Source organism: Arvicanthis niloticus, chromosome 3 (assembly GCF_011762505.2).
Source record: "Arvicanthis niloticus isolate mArvNil1 chromosome 3, mArvNil1.pat.X, whole genome shotgun sequence".
NCBI classification, from domain to species: Eukaryota; Metazoa; Chordata; class Mammalia; order Rodentia; family Muridae; genus Arvicanthis; species Arvicanthis niloticus.
The window spans coordinates 84,805,071-84,820,554 of record NC_047660.1 but is presented as its reverse complement, the minus strand read 5'-3'; the positions used below and the strand labels follow the sequence as shown (position 1 = coordinate 84,820,554).

Here is a 15,484-nt window from a genome sequence, read left to right as displayed (position 1 = left end):
GACTTTTTTGGTTTGGTTTGGTTTTTCCAGACGGGGTTTTGCTGTGTAGCCCTGGCTGTCTTGGAACTCAATTTGTAGAACAGGCTGGCCTCAAATCTCAAAGAGGTCCAGCTGCCTCTGCCTCCTGAATGCTGGGACTAAAGGCATGTGCCACCACAGTCCAGCAAGGTCATCAAATCTTAATCTTCAGAGAAGATCATCTCCACAAGGTTGGCTTGACAGCACTCAGACTCCACAAGTTTTTGAGGTGTTCCATATTTAAGTAGTGTAGGCACTGCGGTTATTTTCAGTTTTTGTCTGAAGTCATTATTTGGGTCTTTCCAGTAAGGTTTGTCTCCTACTTGGCAGTAGATGAACACACAGTCTTCAGTAACATGCTTCAGCCCCTCTCGAATGACTGGCTCAGCTTCCACGCAGTCCGGACACCAGCTCTTCCCTTCAGTATCCTTAGAACCGCTGAAGTAGGCGAAAATGGTCTTGCCCTCATGCTCCTTCACTGCCTTGTCGAACTCCTCGAAGCCCAACACGCTCACCTCCTCTAAGGTGGCCATGAGTACAACAGTCCAGAGACGTTCACAGGAGATGCCCTAGGGTCCCCCAGGAAGGAGTTTTTAATCTTTGCATTCTTCATAAAGAGTACAAAGATGCCAGCTAGGTTAATTTTTATAAACGTGTGTTCCACTCACAAGAAGGAACTTGTTAGGCTTGGCTAACTGCTGTGAAAAACAAACAAACAAACAAACAAACAAAAACGAATCTCAGGGACTGAGGAACAAATGCTTCCTTCTTCCTCTCCCAAAATAAAGCCGGTCTCTGGGGCTGTGTCCAGGGATCCAGCTTCCTCCCTGTAGTGGGGTTTCTCATCCATGGGGCCTCCAGGTTCTCCCTGGGTTGTCTGTGCCAGGGGATGGTGGCAATGAATGAGAAAGAGAGGGGGCAGGGAAAGAGAAGAAGGGAGAGAAAGGAGAGAGAGATAGAGAGAGACAGAGACAGACAGAGAGAGACAGAGAGAGACAGAGGGGGTGATTTAAGGTGGCCAAGCATTTGGGAGGCTTCAACAGAACGAAGACACACAGGTATGTCTGTTTGTATGTATGTATAATAAATCAGTCAAAAACAGGTCAATAAGGAGAGAAAACGTAGTTTTCAATTCACTGTACTTTCCTGCTTTTCTGCATGGCTTAGCAAGGCTTCTGGACCTCAGCAGAGTTAATACAAAATGCAGGTTGCAACTGGATGGTTAGCGATGAAACTAGGCAACTCTGGACGGCGCAGTAAGACACACGTTTTCCGTAACTGGTGGGAGTCAGTTACTCACTCACGCAGTCACCACTAACACTTACCACAGCAGGTGGAAACTGAGTTAGTTTAAGAGGCTGTATACCAGTAACTCTGTTCTAAGCCTGGGGACTTGGGACAGGAAAGCCTTGGCCCCGCCCAGCAGTGGCCCCGCCCAGCAGTGGCCCCGCCCACCTCTCTGAAGGCTGGAGGGGCGGTTGCCTAGCAGCAGGTGTTGTCCTTGACAGCCTCTCCCAGCCAGGATACAGCACCATGCCAGAGAAAGCAGTAGTGACCTTACGCTATGGACCCTACAGCGCAGTGGGCCTGTCCGTGGAGCACCGCACCTTCCGACTTCAGGGTCTGCAAGGTGGGCCACCCCACTGAGTGCCTGTTTTTGAGCCTTAACCTCCCAGATGCAGCTTGAGTCCCCTACCTAGACCTTCCCTCCTCAGACCCCAGTCAAGTGCCACCTTCCCCAGGAAGCCTTCCCAGGATGACTTAGCACCTCCCTCTGACTCTCCCGACTTAGATACAAACGCTAAAAATGAACATAATCCGTGGGCAATACACAGATTTTAGGAGAAAGTAGTTAATCCCACATTAAGATTGGGGAAGTTTAGGATGAGGAATAACAAGTGACCTTTGTAATTCAAGTGGCTGCAGAATGACAGGCCTGAGAACTACCCCTTGCTTGTTCGTTTATGCAGCTAGCCCTGTGTTAAACGTGTGCATAAACTCAGGCAGGGGTTGAACTGTTGAACAGGATGTGTTGACTACCGAGAGTCATGCTTAAAGCCTAACAGGCTAGAGCCAAATACTCTAAAAGTCCAGAGGACACAAAAATCCGTTTGAGTTCAGCAATCAGGGATGACTTTCTGGAGGAGGTGGTATTTGAAGTTCACACCTGAAAAGTGGGTAAACTTTTCACTGTTACAAAACATCACTCTCTCTAAGAAAATGGGTGTTGAGAGGTTTCTGTGGCAAATCCCATAGTGTCTGTGCTTGTAATTATGTCAGCTTGACATAAGCTAGAGTTGTTTGGGAAGAGAGACTCTCACTTGAGAGTCTGCCTCTACAAGATTGGATTGTAGGCAAGTCTGTAGTACATTTTCTTAACCAGTTATTGATGTGGGGAGGACCCAGCCCATTTTGAGTGGTGCCACTCACGGTCTGGTGACCCTGGGTTCTATAAGATCTCAGGCTGAACAAGCCACGAGGAGCAAGCCAGTGCAGTAAGCAGCATCCCTTCGTAGCCTCTGCTTCAGGTCCTGACGCTGAGTCCCTGCCTTAAGTTCCCGCCCTGACTTCCTTCAGTGACGGACAGTGGTGTGGAGCTGTAAGCTGAAAAACACCCTTTCCTCCCCAAGGTTCTCTTAGATCCTGCTGTCTTATCACAGCACTAGAAACCCTAAGACAGCGTTTATATTTGTTTGTTTCAGCTGCCAGAGTCAAATGCTAGAAGCTATATGCCATGGACAATAGAAATCATATTTCCTTTCATGCTGGAGGCTGGAGGCCCTGGCTAGGTAGGGTGATTTCTGGTATAGCTCTCTTCCTAGTTTGCTCTCTTGCCCTGGGGAACTGAGAAGATAGATACAGTAGCAAACAAACTGATACCTCAGGGAGACTCGGATCTTCTTACATTTTTTAAATACTATTCTTACTACTTAGCACTGACATTTTTTATACAATGTATTTTGAGCAGATTCACTCCCTCCAGCCCCTCCCCCAGCTTCTAATTTACTCACTCTCATGCCTGCTTTTTAAAAAAAAAATCCCAGCCAGTCAACTTTGTGCTGCCCAAATACTCTTGAGTGTGAATCTATCTCTTGGGGCATGGCAAACCTTCCAGGAGACATGCCCTTAGAGAAAACTGGCTCTTCCTGCCCCAGCAGCTATTAATTGCTAATAACATCAAGGGTAAGGGTGAGACTTCATGCCCATCCCCTCCTTGGCATAATGGGCTATTTGTCTGACATGAGCCATCATAACTGCTGTGAGTTCACATGTGTGACTGTCCTGTTGTATCTTTACACTAAAGTTTTACTTTAGTCACCTGCCCCCTCTGCTTACAGTCTCTCTGCCCCTCTGTTCCAGAGCCATCCCTGAGACATGGCAAGAGAGAGTGTAATATTCATGTCCCATTTAGGGCTGAGCCTTACTGGCCAACTTTCCCCTGCTGTAAACCCTGAACTACAAACGACTGGCCTGGCAGGACACGCCCACTGGTGCAGTAATGGTACCTGAATTGTGGGAACTATTAAAGACCTTCTGATTGGATTTAAGGGATGCTCTATAAGTCGGAACCCGTCCCCAGTATCACTGGAACCATGGCATTGCTGGGTAGTCAGGTTATAAACTCTAAAGACAAACCTACCCCCATTTTTCTGCCAAGTGGACAGAGTATTAAGCCAACTTCCAAAGACTTATTCATATACCCACAGATCACTGGAGCTCTCAACTCTCACAAGAGACGCCTCTTCTTGTGATAGGTAGCAACTGGCAGTCTCACACCTGGAAAATGTAAAAGAATAAGGAACTCTAATCCTTTCAAACCAGGGGTGCCCTGTGGCTTCATTTAACTACAGTTATAACCTAAAAGCTGGAGTTAGGACTTAACACACAAACTAAGGAAGGTATAATTCAGCCCGTAATGGTGTCTCATTACAACATTAACTAAAGATCACAGTATCACAGAAAAATCATTTGTCTCTTCCCAGAGTTTTCCAACATCCTAAACAATAGAGCTACCTCATAAGTAGTAACTCCAGCCTCCCACCCCTAGACCCCTTGCACTCTAATCAACTTTTCACCCCTGTGCATTTGATATTTAATATGCATAATATAGGCTTATAGGCCTGCATTTGGCCAGGAAAATGGCTTTAGCAGAGGCTGAGGGGCTCTGAAGATGAGGTAACCTAGTTCTGACACGGCCTCCTTTATGAGCCTCCCTTTCCTCGTTGATAAAGGAGAATGTGGGCGCCTCACTGGGGTGAATCTGTTGAGAAATGCAGAGAGACTAGTGAGCACCATGCCACATAGTGCGAGGACTTATTTCGCCGACAGTCATTGGGAAAGGAGGAGTGAGTCTCTAGGGACCTTTGAGGAATGGGAAGCAGTCCGGTCTGGTAGAGGATGGCAAGAGAGTTGGAACTGTTTTGCCCTTGACCTCAAAGAGTCAGCAAAGGTGCCTAAGTGAAGCACTGTGAGTTAGCCTTGGGGGGATGTGGTGCACACCTTTAATCTCAGTACTCGGGAGGCAGAGGCAGGTGGATCTCTGAGTTTGAGGCCAGCCTGGTCTACAGAGTTAATTCTAGGACTGCCAGTGCTACACAGAAAAACTCTGTCTTGAAAAACTATATAGAAAGAAAGAAAGAAAGAAAGAAAGAAAGAAAGAAAGAAAGAAAGGAAAATGTCATGATTTGTATCTTAAGGTCCAATTCTGAAGGGAGAAATTAGAGAAAAGAAATGGAGGAAGTTTAATTATTAAGAGACACCAAGCTGGGCAGTGGTGGCGCATGCCTTTAATCCCAGCACTTGGGAGGCAGAGGCAGGCGGATTTCTGAGTTTGAGGCCAGCCTGGTCTACAGAGTGAGTTCCAGGACAGCCAGGGCTACACAGAGAAACCCTGTTTTGAAAAAAACAGAGAGAGAGAGAGAGAGAGAGAGAGAGAGAGAGAGAGAGAGAGAGAGAGAGAACCATGTTCTAGGATTTAGAAGAAATGAAGGCGGGAGCGAGTCTAACTGTAAACGAGATCTGGACTCTGATGACATTCAAGGCCTCCCTTCTCCCAGTCTCAGGTCCCGGCTTCTCCCTTTTTGCTGTCAACTATAGCCAGAACCTTGCAACCATTTTCATTCCCCCTCCTCCTCTGTTACACCTACTACTCAGCCTATCAGTCTATCCCAGGGTCTTTGTCCTTGGAGCATGTCAGTAATTCAATTCTTCTTAGCCTTGTCAACCTTCCTCCTCCTCCATTTCTGTCGTCGTCATCATCATCATCACCACCACCACCACCCACCACCACCATCATCATCATCCTCTGTGTTGTGTCATGGCTTCCAGCCTGAGCCCCCTGTAAACATCACGGTCTCCTTGTAGTCTGTTCTCAGAACCAGAGCAGGGTCAGAATATGGCTTTATTCTTGGATAACTCTTGTGGCTCCCAGCTCACTCGGGATAGATGCCAAAGACCTTCCAAGGCCACCGGGCTCTTCCTGATCCCCTTGCTCTCCTTACACATCCACTCCAACCCACACCCACACCCTCACTGACCTTGAAACTCTCCAGGGACCCCAGGAGCCTGGTGCTCAGGAGAAGCTGCACCTAGGATGCTTTTTCCAAATGATCTCCCCTTTCCTTCCTCACCCTTCAAGTCATCAGCCCGGAAAGTCACCCTCATGGACAAGACCTTCTGAAGTCGTGTGTGTGTGTGTGTGTGTGTGTGTGTGTGTGTGTGTGTTGCATGCCTTGCACACTGACTGACACTCATGTGAAGTTCAAGGGATGAATCACAGGAGTTGGTTTTGTCCTTCCACCATGTGGGGTACTGGGTATCAAACCAAGACTGGCAAGCTTGACAGCCAATGTCTTTACCCACTGATCCATCTCGGTAGCTCTGCCTCCTTCCTCCTCTATCCCCCTCCCTCTTAGTGTTTATAGATACCTGCCACAGCACTGATCTACTCGGACATACTCCTCAGGGATTCCTATCTGTCCTGTTCCCTGCTGGGTCCCAGTTCCTAGGACTATGTCTGGTATATGGAAAGTGTTGCAAGATGTTTTCTGGAGAGATGTGACCACATTTCTATTCATCTGGGATGATGAATAGAATGAATGATAGGGCACTAACAACAGACTGAAGAAACAATTCCACGCACGTCTAACTTGGCAAGCCAGTGAGCTTATTGGAATTGCCCAGTTACAGAAGCGGGGGTGACTGAAGGGCAGCTGCATCACAGGGAAGGCCAGTCTTGCCCGGGCAATGACTCACAGGGGTGCTTCCCAGAGCCCCCTGCTCAGCTTACTGGGATCCCTATTGAAGTGTCTCCTCGACCCTCGTCCTGGCTCACTGCTTAGATGACCTTGAGAGTGGGGTTACCTTCTAAACATTCCAGGAAAAAATGTATCAAATTTGAGGAGATAGCTACTCATGAGAAATATAGAGCCACAAGCTGGAAGGAGACTGGAGCCAGAGACAGGACCAGGCAGTGGGCAGAGGTGTTGCCTGAGGACAGAGTGAGTACTAGGGGCCAGAACTGGGTAGTATAGAAGTGACAAAATGTCTAAGTATCAGAAGGCATGTTAAACAGGATTTCAGAAGAAACAGCTCCCAAACTATTGAGCTCCAGCTACCTCCAGAGCAAGATGCACTTACGGTTGTGGGTCGTGGAAGGATTAGGGAATGAATAGTCTCATATGGTTCCAGTTGAAAGACAAATGGGACAGTGAGCTTGGAGGGCAACCTGGGAGTGTCTATAAAATGTAACCCACACAACAGAAACCAAATGTTTCATTTCCAGGTGCCTTTTTTACTGCAGGCCCTCACTCACCCTTGCAGGTAACACAGGTGGCACACTAGCAATGTTTTCTGTTTTCTGCAACTTTCTTAGTATAGAAAAAAAAATGGAAGCAATCAGAAACTGTAATGGCTCCAGACCCTGCAGCACATCTGGCACCTGACAGGGGAGGTGGAGGCCTGGGTGGGTGAGCACAGCACTAGGCAGGTGTAGAGCCCCTTCTGTGTCCCCTGCACACCATGATCTCTCTCTGCAGATGATGGAAGAGGGACATGAGATAGAGTCAGGCTGGTTTTTAAAATGTTGTTCTTTTCTGTAATGTCTAAGATTTTTACAAGTCTGCTTTACTTTTGTAATCTGGAGATCTTTTAGCTGTACTTTTAGTTATGAGGGGGGCACTGTCTTAAATAAAGACAGAGAAACAAATACCCAGTGTCCATCTCTACTCCTGGCCCTTGGAGAGCAGAGGATGGAGGATTAGGAGTTCAAGTCATCTTGGGCTATATGGGGCTCTGAACGAGGGAAGACAAAAGAAAAGGAAGAAAATCAGTCAGCGTGGCAATACCTGTGATCCCAGTATTCAGGAGGCTCAGGCAGAAGGATCCTGAGTTCAAGGCCATCCTAGGCTACTCAACAAGATTCTGCCACCACCCCCCAAAAGGTAAGAAAAAGTGGTGAGAAGGAAGGATGACGGAGAGGGAGCTAAGAAAGCAGACATGGATCAGAGAGGATCAGAGAGGTTTGGTGAACTACTGAACCCATAGTTCTCTGGCTTCAGAGAGGCAAGTCATCCATAGGGACAGGGCTCAGTGGAGCCCGAAGCTGCGCTGAGGCCACAGGTGCAGCCTGCTGGTCCCTCTTGGGGAGGCAATGGTATTTCGAGGAAGTCCTGGGGTGCATTGTGATGGCTGTCGAGGTTTGTAAGGTATCTGCGGGTGGCTGATTTGTGAAGTAAGCTGTGTACAGCCGTGCTTGATAGCGCATCTAATAACAGCTGCCAACATTTACAGAGGACCTGGTGACAAGGGCCAAGGTGTTAATAGCAACAAAGCAGGGAACATTTACTCCCCCGACCCGCCCCCACTCTCCCACTTTAGACCTAGTGTTAGCACCAGATTGAGCAGACCTACTTGCAGGCCCTCCTCTGTAGGCTCTGCTTCTGAATTCTGCGTATGACTTTTAAAAATCATAGCTCTTTATCGTTTCCCGAAGCCCCGCTGTCTTTGGAGGGATGCCTGATCTTTTCTGAACGTGCCATGCCCTAAGCAATCTGAACACTCTTGTTCTTTATTATTCACGAATTATAATGGCTCAGAAAAAAAAAAGTCTCTACTAAACCAGTGCTTAAAAGAGCCCTAAGTAATTGCCCTGGCAGTGGTTTCTCCTCATCTACTGTACTTGAGCCTGCCAAACAACACCCTCAAAGGAATTAAAAGGCACTGGAACTGACCATTAAACATGGAATCCATCTTTATTTAGTTGAGGCACCCAAGTGCCATCCTCCCTTCCCCGGCGAAGCATTAGCTGTGCTCATTAATGGTCACTGGCATCATGTCTGCTCTGAGTGAAGGAAGGAAAGCGATCCATCAGTGTACCAGCAACACTGACATCATCCACAGATGGTGCACAACTCTGCCAGCTCGGGGAGGACAGAGCCTCTCCCCTGTCCCTGCACTTTATCCGGATTCCCGGTGAGGAATGAGGTGCCACTTCAAAGAGGTGGGTGTTCTGCGGGTGGCTTAGCGCTTCTGGCTGATTTATGCTGGAGTTTAAGCCACTGCCTGTGCATAGACTTTGTTTTGGGGAACATATTTATCTGACCTTTCTTTGAATAGACAACCCAGTAGCAGCCCAGGAAATCATGTCCCCCCTCCATGCCGAGAAGTGGCATTTGGGTGAGCTGCAGGAATTCCGGGGAGGTCGTTTCTCTCATCCCTTAAGCCTGCACCAGTCATGCTACAGTGGAGCTCACAGGAAGCTTACAGCCTTCTCTCTGACAGGAAGGGATTGAAGTCCTGAGACTGATAGAGTGACAGACTCTGAGGTAGTTGTACAAATCAGACAGGTAGCTGATAGCCACAAGGGAAGGTGGTGGACTTAGCACCATTCTGAGTTTGCTGCTTTGGGGAGCCTGTGTTGACCTCCGGTTCCTGCAGGAAGGTCAAGAGACCTGTCCTTAAAGAACTCAGGTGCCTGTGTCTGGCAACCCCTCCAGGGAGAGATGATCCCTTTTTGTCTGCTTCAGTTGCTCATGGGAACCCTCACCATTCACCCCTCAAACCCATGGGGTGGCTTGTTTTGTGGACCAAATCCATTTTCAGTTACACCTTGTCCCGGAAGAGTAACACTGTCTCTATAAAATACTCCAAAGCCAGGCAAAACCTGGCTTTCCATCAGACCAGCCTTTCAGGGACAAGTCTTTGGCAGCTGGGAAGTGCTTGCCTCCTGATGTCTCTGGCTGGACCATCTGCCTAGTCCTTGTCTCTTCTTCTCTCAGAGCCCCTTAGGCCTTAGAAAGCTAACTTTAGGAGTCTGGAGCACAGAGACAGCTAGACTAGGTGCCATCTCTTTCAAATTCCATTCCACTCCCCAGGAGGGTCTACAGACCAGGCAAAGTCTAGGTCCTAGAAGCCACAGTGCATGTAGTCCTTCCCACATGTGGCTACTTCCTGTTGTGGAGAGCGGTGCAATGGGCAGGGGAAGGTGAGACCAGAACTCCCTACCCATGGACTAATCACTTCTCCCTAGTTGATGCACTGTCCTTCCAAATCAGCTGGACCACTTCCAGTTAAACAAGCCACTGAGTGCCCTCCTCAAAGATGTTTAAGATCAAGACACTAAAACAGGATACAATAGCACAAACACGCCAAAGAAACGATGCAGGCGTCCTTTGGAGAGAGGCATTAGCTGAGGTAGGTCAATTAGGGCCAGCCCTGGGTGCCTGCGGAGCGTGATTGTGTTAATGGAGGCCCTCACCGAGTCTTTCTCAAGTTTCTTTCCAGAAGTGAAATCCAAATTATGCAATTAAAAGGCTCACAGCTGGGGCCGGATGTTCTTGAACTGATTGAAGGATGAGGGAGTGGACACAACAACATTCTGAAACAGCGATTGTCTCTGTAATTAAACGTAATTAGTCCACAGAAATGTCTGCTCTCCCCCTCCGAAAACTGATTGGAATGCTAAGACTTTAAAAAAAACACGTCCCCATCTGACTCCTTGTTCCTTCTAACCCAAATGCTCAGCGAGCAGGTCGGAAGCTACAGGTGAACGGCCTAGCTCTAGGATGGATGGGGTCAAGAGAGCATCAGGGGAACCAGGGAAAATGGCTGGGGAGACTAGCTGTCAGGGCGCCACGCTTGCTAACCACAGACGAGATGGAGTGGGCGGGGCTGTAGTGGAGACTTGCCTAGCTGGCCTAAGACCTAGGTTCAGTCCTTCGGGGAGGGGGAAAGAAAGATTGTCTTAGCAAATTACCTGCGGCTGGCTTGTAGGAAGGGGCCACTGGATGTAAATCTCAGACTCAAAGGTGAGATTAATAAATCCGTTTTCTTCTTAAAAGTTTTCTGATTATTATAGACAATGTGGGAAATGCTGAGAGAATAAGTAAACGTTTTATATAATCTCACCTCGGAGAGAGGAAGAACCACGGAGCTCCCTTTCCTGCTCTTTTTCTTGAATTTTAAGACGGGCTCTCATTTTGTAGCCCAGGCTGGCCTCTAACTCAATATCCTCTGCCTCAGTCTCCCTTATAGCTGGGATTATAAGTGTGCCACCACACAGGCATCTTCTTTCTTACATGCATAGCTTAATTAATATTGAGTATATGTTCTTAATATATTATATGTATTTATATTCTGATTTTTGTTCTTATCATAAGTATCACTATTTTTAAAAGTTCCTTTTTTCTTATTTTGGTTTTTCAGACAGGGTTTCTCTGTGTAGCCCTGGCTGTCTTGGAACTCACTCTGTAGACCAGGCTGGCCTCAAACTCAAGAGATCCACCTGCCTCTGCCTCCCAAGTGCTGGGATTAAAGGCACTCGACACCACCCCCGGGCTAACTCACAGTTCTTCACTTAAGCACCTTTGCCGACTCTTTGAGGTCAAGGGCAAAACAGTCCCAACTCTCTTGCTATCCATCCTCTACCAGACCGGACTGCTTCCTATTCCTCAAAGGTCCTGAGAGACTACCACCAAGCTAGCTAAGTTCCTATTTTTTCCATATGTATTTACCTATTGTGTTTATGTGCACACATGTGCATGGGCACACCTATGTACATCATGAGACACTTGTGAACACGAGTGGACAACTCCAAGAGTTGGTTCTCTGTTTCTGGGATTGAATTCAGGCTGTGAGTCTCCCTTACCCAATGAGCCATCTCACCAGCCTATAGCTTTAAATTTCCAAACTAAACTCTCATTATGTACACATAGCACTGTTCACTCCGTCAACCTTTTATTATCAGACTTGTTTTGGTATTATAGAAAGAACATCTTGTTGCAAAAATCTGCCTGTATTTTTTTTCCTTACAAAATTTCTTTTAAGTAGAATGTTCTTGAAACATGTTTTTGAAGGGTTTTGCCTCTGCTATAAATTGCTCTCTGGAAAGACAACCAAATTATATTTCCATCAGTGAGAAAAGAAGTGGCTGGATCCTGGGTCCCCTCCAATACTGAGCATTGTCTCCATGATGCTGAGCTGTGGGACACTCAGAGGCCACTTCCGAGAGATGGAATATTTCCTAACAGTTCCTCCAGGTCTAAGGAAGTTCACAAGCAAGGCTGGTGTAACTTGGATGTCTGTCTTTGTTTTCCTGAGAGTATAAGGACACACAAAGGCCAGGGACCAGCTAAGTGCCTACCAGGTGATTAGTTTATGACCGAGAACAACCAGAGAGGAGACGAGCTGCTGTCATCCGTGAGGACATGGACATAGGCTAATGTGGAATCTTATCTACATGTCAGCCATGCCCCTCTTTATTTTCCAGCTGTGTTGGCCAAAGACGGGCATCAGATCATCCTGGAGCAGATAGAAGACTGGAATCTGGTAGAGCTTGTGGTAAATGAAGAGACAGTCTTTCAGTGTGATATCGAAGACCTGGAGTTTGGTAAGGCTGTGGAGGCCTCTGCCCAGCCCTCAGCCTTTTCTGAGCAGCCCCTCCATTTCTAGTGGAAATGGTCAGGGAGCCATGCCTAGAATCAAACTGGGGTTCTTTCTGCATTTCAAACTTACTTCAAGAGCCCTGGTCCCTGCGGCACATGAAAGACAGCACGTGTGCTGGCAGGTATGCACTTGTATGAGCACACACTCACACACATACCACACATTCACACACACCATAGACACACAAACACACTCACACACACCATATACACACAAACACACAATCACACATAACACACACTCACACATACCATGTACACACTCGTACACAACATATACATACTCATACACACTACACACACATCCTGACATGCACACACACTGACACATCACACACATTCACACAAACACACATATACCCTGACACACATACACCACATATACACACACTGACATACACCCCACACACAGAGAGAAACACACAAATACACATATACACACACCAAACACACACACCAGATACAAACACCACACACACACACACACACACGTCACACAAACAGCACTCACACAGAGTGCAATGTTATGCCGCCCAAGTTCTCCCCCTAACACTGTAGACAGAAGAGGAAAGAAAACAAAGCTGAGCCCAGCCTTCAAATACAACTGGAAGAAGATGAGGTTTTGTGTTTAGTTTTTTTTTTTTTTTTTCTTCACATTAGTAATGTATGTCTTATTATTATTTTCCTTCAACGTGATTTTTGTTTACTTTATCTAGATTTCTGAGACATTAGACTCAGTATACCCACAGGATATGACACAATCAGCTATAGTCTGCACATTTCTCTGCCCTGGGGCATTTCTGGCCCCATAGACTGGCACCACGTCTGCCTCCCTGTGCCTAAGAGCAAGAGCTTCAGCCCTCCATCAGAACTGCTAGAGGCTGCTTACCAATTTACATGCCCATAGCCTTTGAAAATATACTGCTGGTAAAAACGCAAGGCATATTTAATGTTACATCATTTTTTACATAAAGCTGGCCAAAAAGTGTTTTCTATTTTTCTAGGGGGTGATGGCAAACTAGACCCGCTCTGTGAAGAGGCCAGGATTGCTGTGCTAAATGCCTTCTGATCTTGTGGAGCAGACAGAAGAACACCAGCTATGTCCTCCAGTCTACAGCAAAAGGGGCTTAGTAGGCACATGGATGGTGGGCTCTACCAGTTAGCACATAGCAGTGCCGCCTGTCCACTAGTCTGTCCAGTTTGAGATTCTCATCTGGCTGCATAGGCACCCACGAAAATAATAAAAACTCCTCCCTGGCACCCTCTCTCAATCTCAGCCCATAGGGAGAGCCCTCCAATATCAGGTGCACTAGAACTGAAGGAAATAAGAAAATGCAATCTAATAACAAAGCACCATCCCCTAATAAAACACCACTGCCAGAAGCATTAGACATTCCATTCTGAAGCCCGCCGAGAGTCAGGAGCAGGCGAAATTAAAGAGCTTCTGAGTAGGGGGTGACAAGGAGGGCTCTGAAAGTCTGGACCAAACCAACGCTCACGTAGAATTCAGAAACCTGACAGTCTGCATGGGTTTGTTTCTTGCTTTTACTGGGATACATTTTTAATTGCTAGTATAAAATTATGAGAAATCAAATCTTTACTTGTCCCTGTTGCAAACAAGAAAAGCATCTGCCTTCTTTTTGTGTTAGCCAGTTCAGCAGGATGCTCTAAAGGAGGCAGAAGACAGTCTGGGGCAGACTGGAGTGGCTCTCAGGCTCTCTGGTGGAGAATAAACCTCAGAGAAGAGGGCTCTAGTGACAGGCAAGGTAAAAGAAGAATCAGTTGTGAAATGACATGTGTTTGCTTTCCAAGTCCTATGCTCTGTGTGTATAAAAATATATATTAATTTATGTATTTATATATTTTACATAAAATATATTTAATATGTAATATATTATATAATATGTAAGAGTATATCTGTATACACACATTATATATATATATATATATATATATATATATATATATATATATATTCTTAATGATAAAGGCAAGGACAGTAGAGAAACAGAAGCCACTGTATGATGTCAGACATGAGGCTGTTTGAAAAAGACCACTCACCTTTTAGAAGATCCCATATTCTATTTTTATATTTATCATATCATATTTTAGAATATCCCATATGTATTTAGAAGGAAGGCATTTTCGTGCCCTGCAGAGAATTTATACCACCTGGGAATCTGTCCTTCTCACCACCCCAGGAAGCCTCAGGTGCCCCCACATCCCCAAATTACAAAACCCAACATAGATTCCATAGATTCCATTCGCTGATTTGGAGCCTTGGCCCAAGATTCATTTGTCAGAGTCGATCGAGATTACAAAGCACTCAGAGAAATATTTAATCCTCCCCTTAGTAAGAAGCTCCTGCACAGTTCCCTTCCCATGTCTGGCATTGGTTTTCAAGAGTCCTTAGTCCTCTTAGTGAGAGGCCAACTTCAGTGACAAGATACATAGTGTCTTTCTTTGTTTCAATATAGAATTTTAGAGGAATATATTTTCACTAAAGAACTATGGGAAATACATCATAATGGTAGAGTACAATTCAGCATCGTTTTGATGTATTTCACATTGGAGTTTCTTCTGTTTATCTCTAGATAGCCACAGAAATGAATGTAGACAGAATGTGACTTTGCCTGGTCAGGATCACATTGTATTTTCTCCTTTTACCTTAGTGTCTTTTTTTTCCCCTTCCCCTTTTCCCTCTTGCTCCAGCCCTGCTCCATCCGCCCCCACCCCACCCCACCCCTGACAGGAAAACCTATTCCAGACCATAGAAAATATACTTTCAAATAAACATTTATAATAAACGTAAGGGTCAGCAAGACGACTCAGTAGATAAAGGAGCTTGCCACCAAGTCTAGAGATCTGAGTTTGATTCCCAGAGCTCACAGGGTTAGAGGACAGAACCAACTCCTGCAATCATCCTTTTATACACACACACACACACACACACACACACGGAGGGAGGGAGGGGGAGAGAGAGAGAAAGAGAGAGAGAGAGAGAGAGAGAGAGAGAGAGAGAGAGAGAGTAAATAAATATATAAATATACTTTAAGACTTTGGCATGGCAGCCACCTATCCACACAGCCTGCCTCTCTTTAGAAGTGACTGAGCGTGTCTTCCCTCTCTGTCTTCTGCCTTCCATCTCCTGAAGACACTTCCCTGTGGGGAACCAGGAACCTGCTCCCTCCCTATTGAGGCAAACATGCTCTGTCCCTCAGCAAGCCAGACATCCAGGTGCCTTTTAATGCTTTTAAAACACCAATTAATTAATCACATCCCAAGCTTAAGAAGATGACAAATCAGTGCCTGTTAGTAGCCCACATAAAGTAAGCAAGCGTCCTCTTTAGAATAAAATCAAAAGCATGGTTCTGTCTCAGCAGTTTTAAAATGAAATTTAGAGTTACTAAGCTTTTTCATCATTTAAAATTATTGTAATGAGTAGATTGGGGGGGGGGGACTTTCCAGGACTTGCAGGACTGCTGCTGGAAGCCCTGCTAAACACACCTATGTCCTCTTGTTAG

The 15,484-nt window shown here is 46.2% G+C and overlaps 2 protein-coding genes across 2 annotated transcripts; one reads left to right on the top strand and one right to left on the bottom strand.

The window, feature by feature from the left end:
• Positions 1 to 36: 36 nt before the first annotated feature.
• On the bottom strand, positions 37 to 594 carry LOC117705522 (thioredoxin domain-containing protein 17). Its single transcript, XM_034498233.2, has one exon. It carries the CDS (start codon positions 549 to 551, stop codon positions 180 to 182), a length of 372 nt encoding a protein of 123 aa, XP_034354124.1. The 5' UTR covers positions 552 to 594; the 3' UTR covers positions 37 to 179.
• A 908-nt stretch (positions 595 to 1,502) lies between these two features.
• On the top strand, positions 1,503 to 13,554 carry C3H10orf53 (chromosome 3 C10orf53 homolog). Its single transcript, XM_034498234.2, has 3 exons — positions 1,503 to 1,648; positions 11,786 to 11,905; positions 12,965 to 13,554. The coding sequence occupies exons 1-3, from the start codon at positions 1,552 to 1,554 to the stop codon at positions 13,027 to 13,029; spliced, it is 282 nt and encodes a 93-aa protein (XP_034354125.1). The 5' UTR covers positions 1,503 to 1,551; the 3' UTR covers positions 13,030 to 13,554.
• Positions 13,555 to 15,484: the final 1,930 nt, after the last annotated feature.

Bases quoted from the DNA above. Each gene is read 5' to 3' on its own strand.
- C3H10orf53 (XM_034498234.2), top strand. From the start codon at position 1,552: ATGCCAGAGAAAGCAGTAGTGACCTTACGCTATGGACCCTACAGCGCA. The intron at 1,649-11,785 runs GTGGGCCACCCC...TTTATTTTCCAG, and splicing joins CCGACTTCAGGGTCTGCAAG to CTGTGTTGGCCAAAGACGGG. The intron at 11,906-12,964 runs GTAAGGCTGTGG...CTATTTTTCTAG, and splicing joins TATCGAAGACCTGGAGTTTG to GGGGTGATGGCAAACTAGAC.
- LOC117705522 (XM_034498233.2), bottom strand. From the start codon at position 551: ATGGCCACCTTAGAGGAGGTGAGCGTGTTGGGCTTCGAGGAGTTCGAC.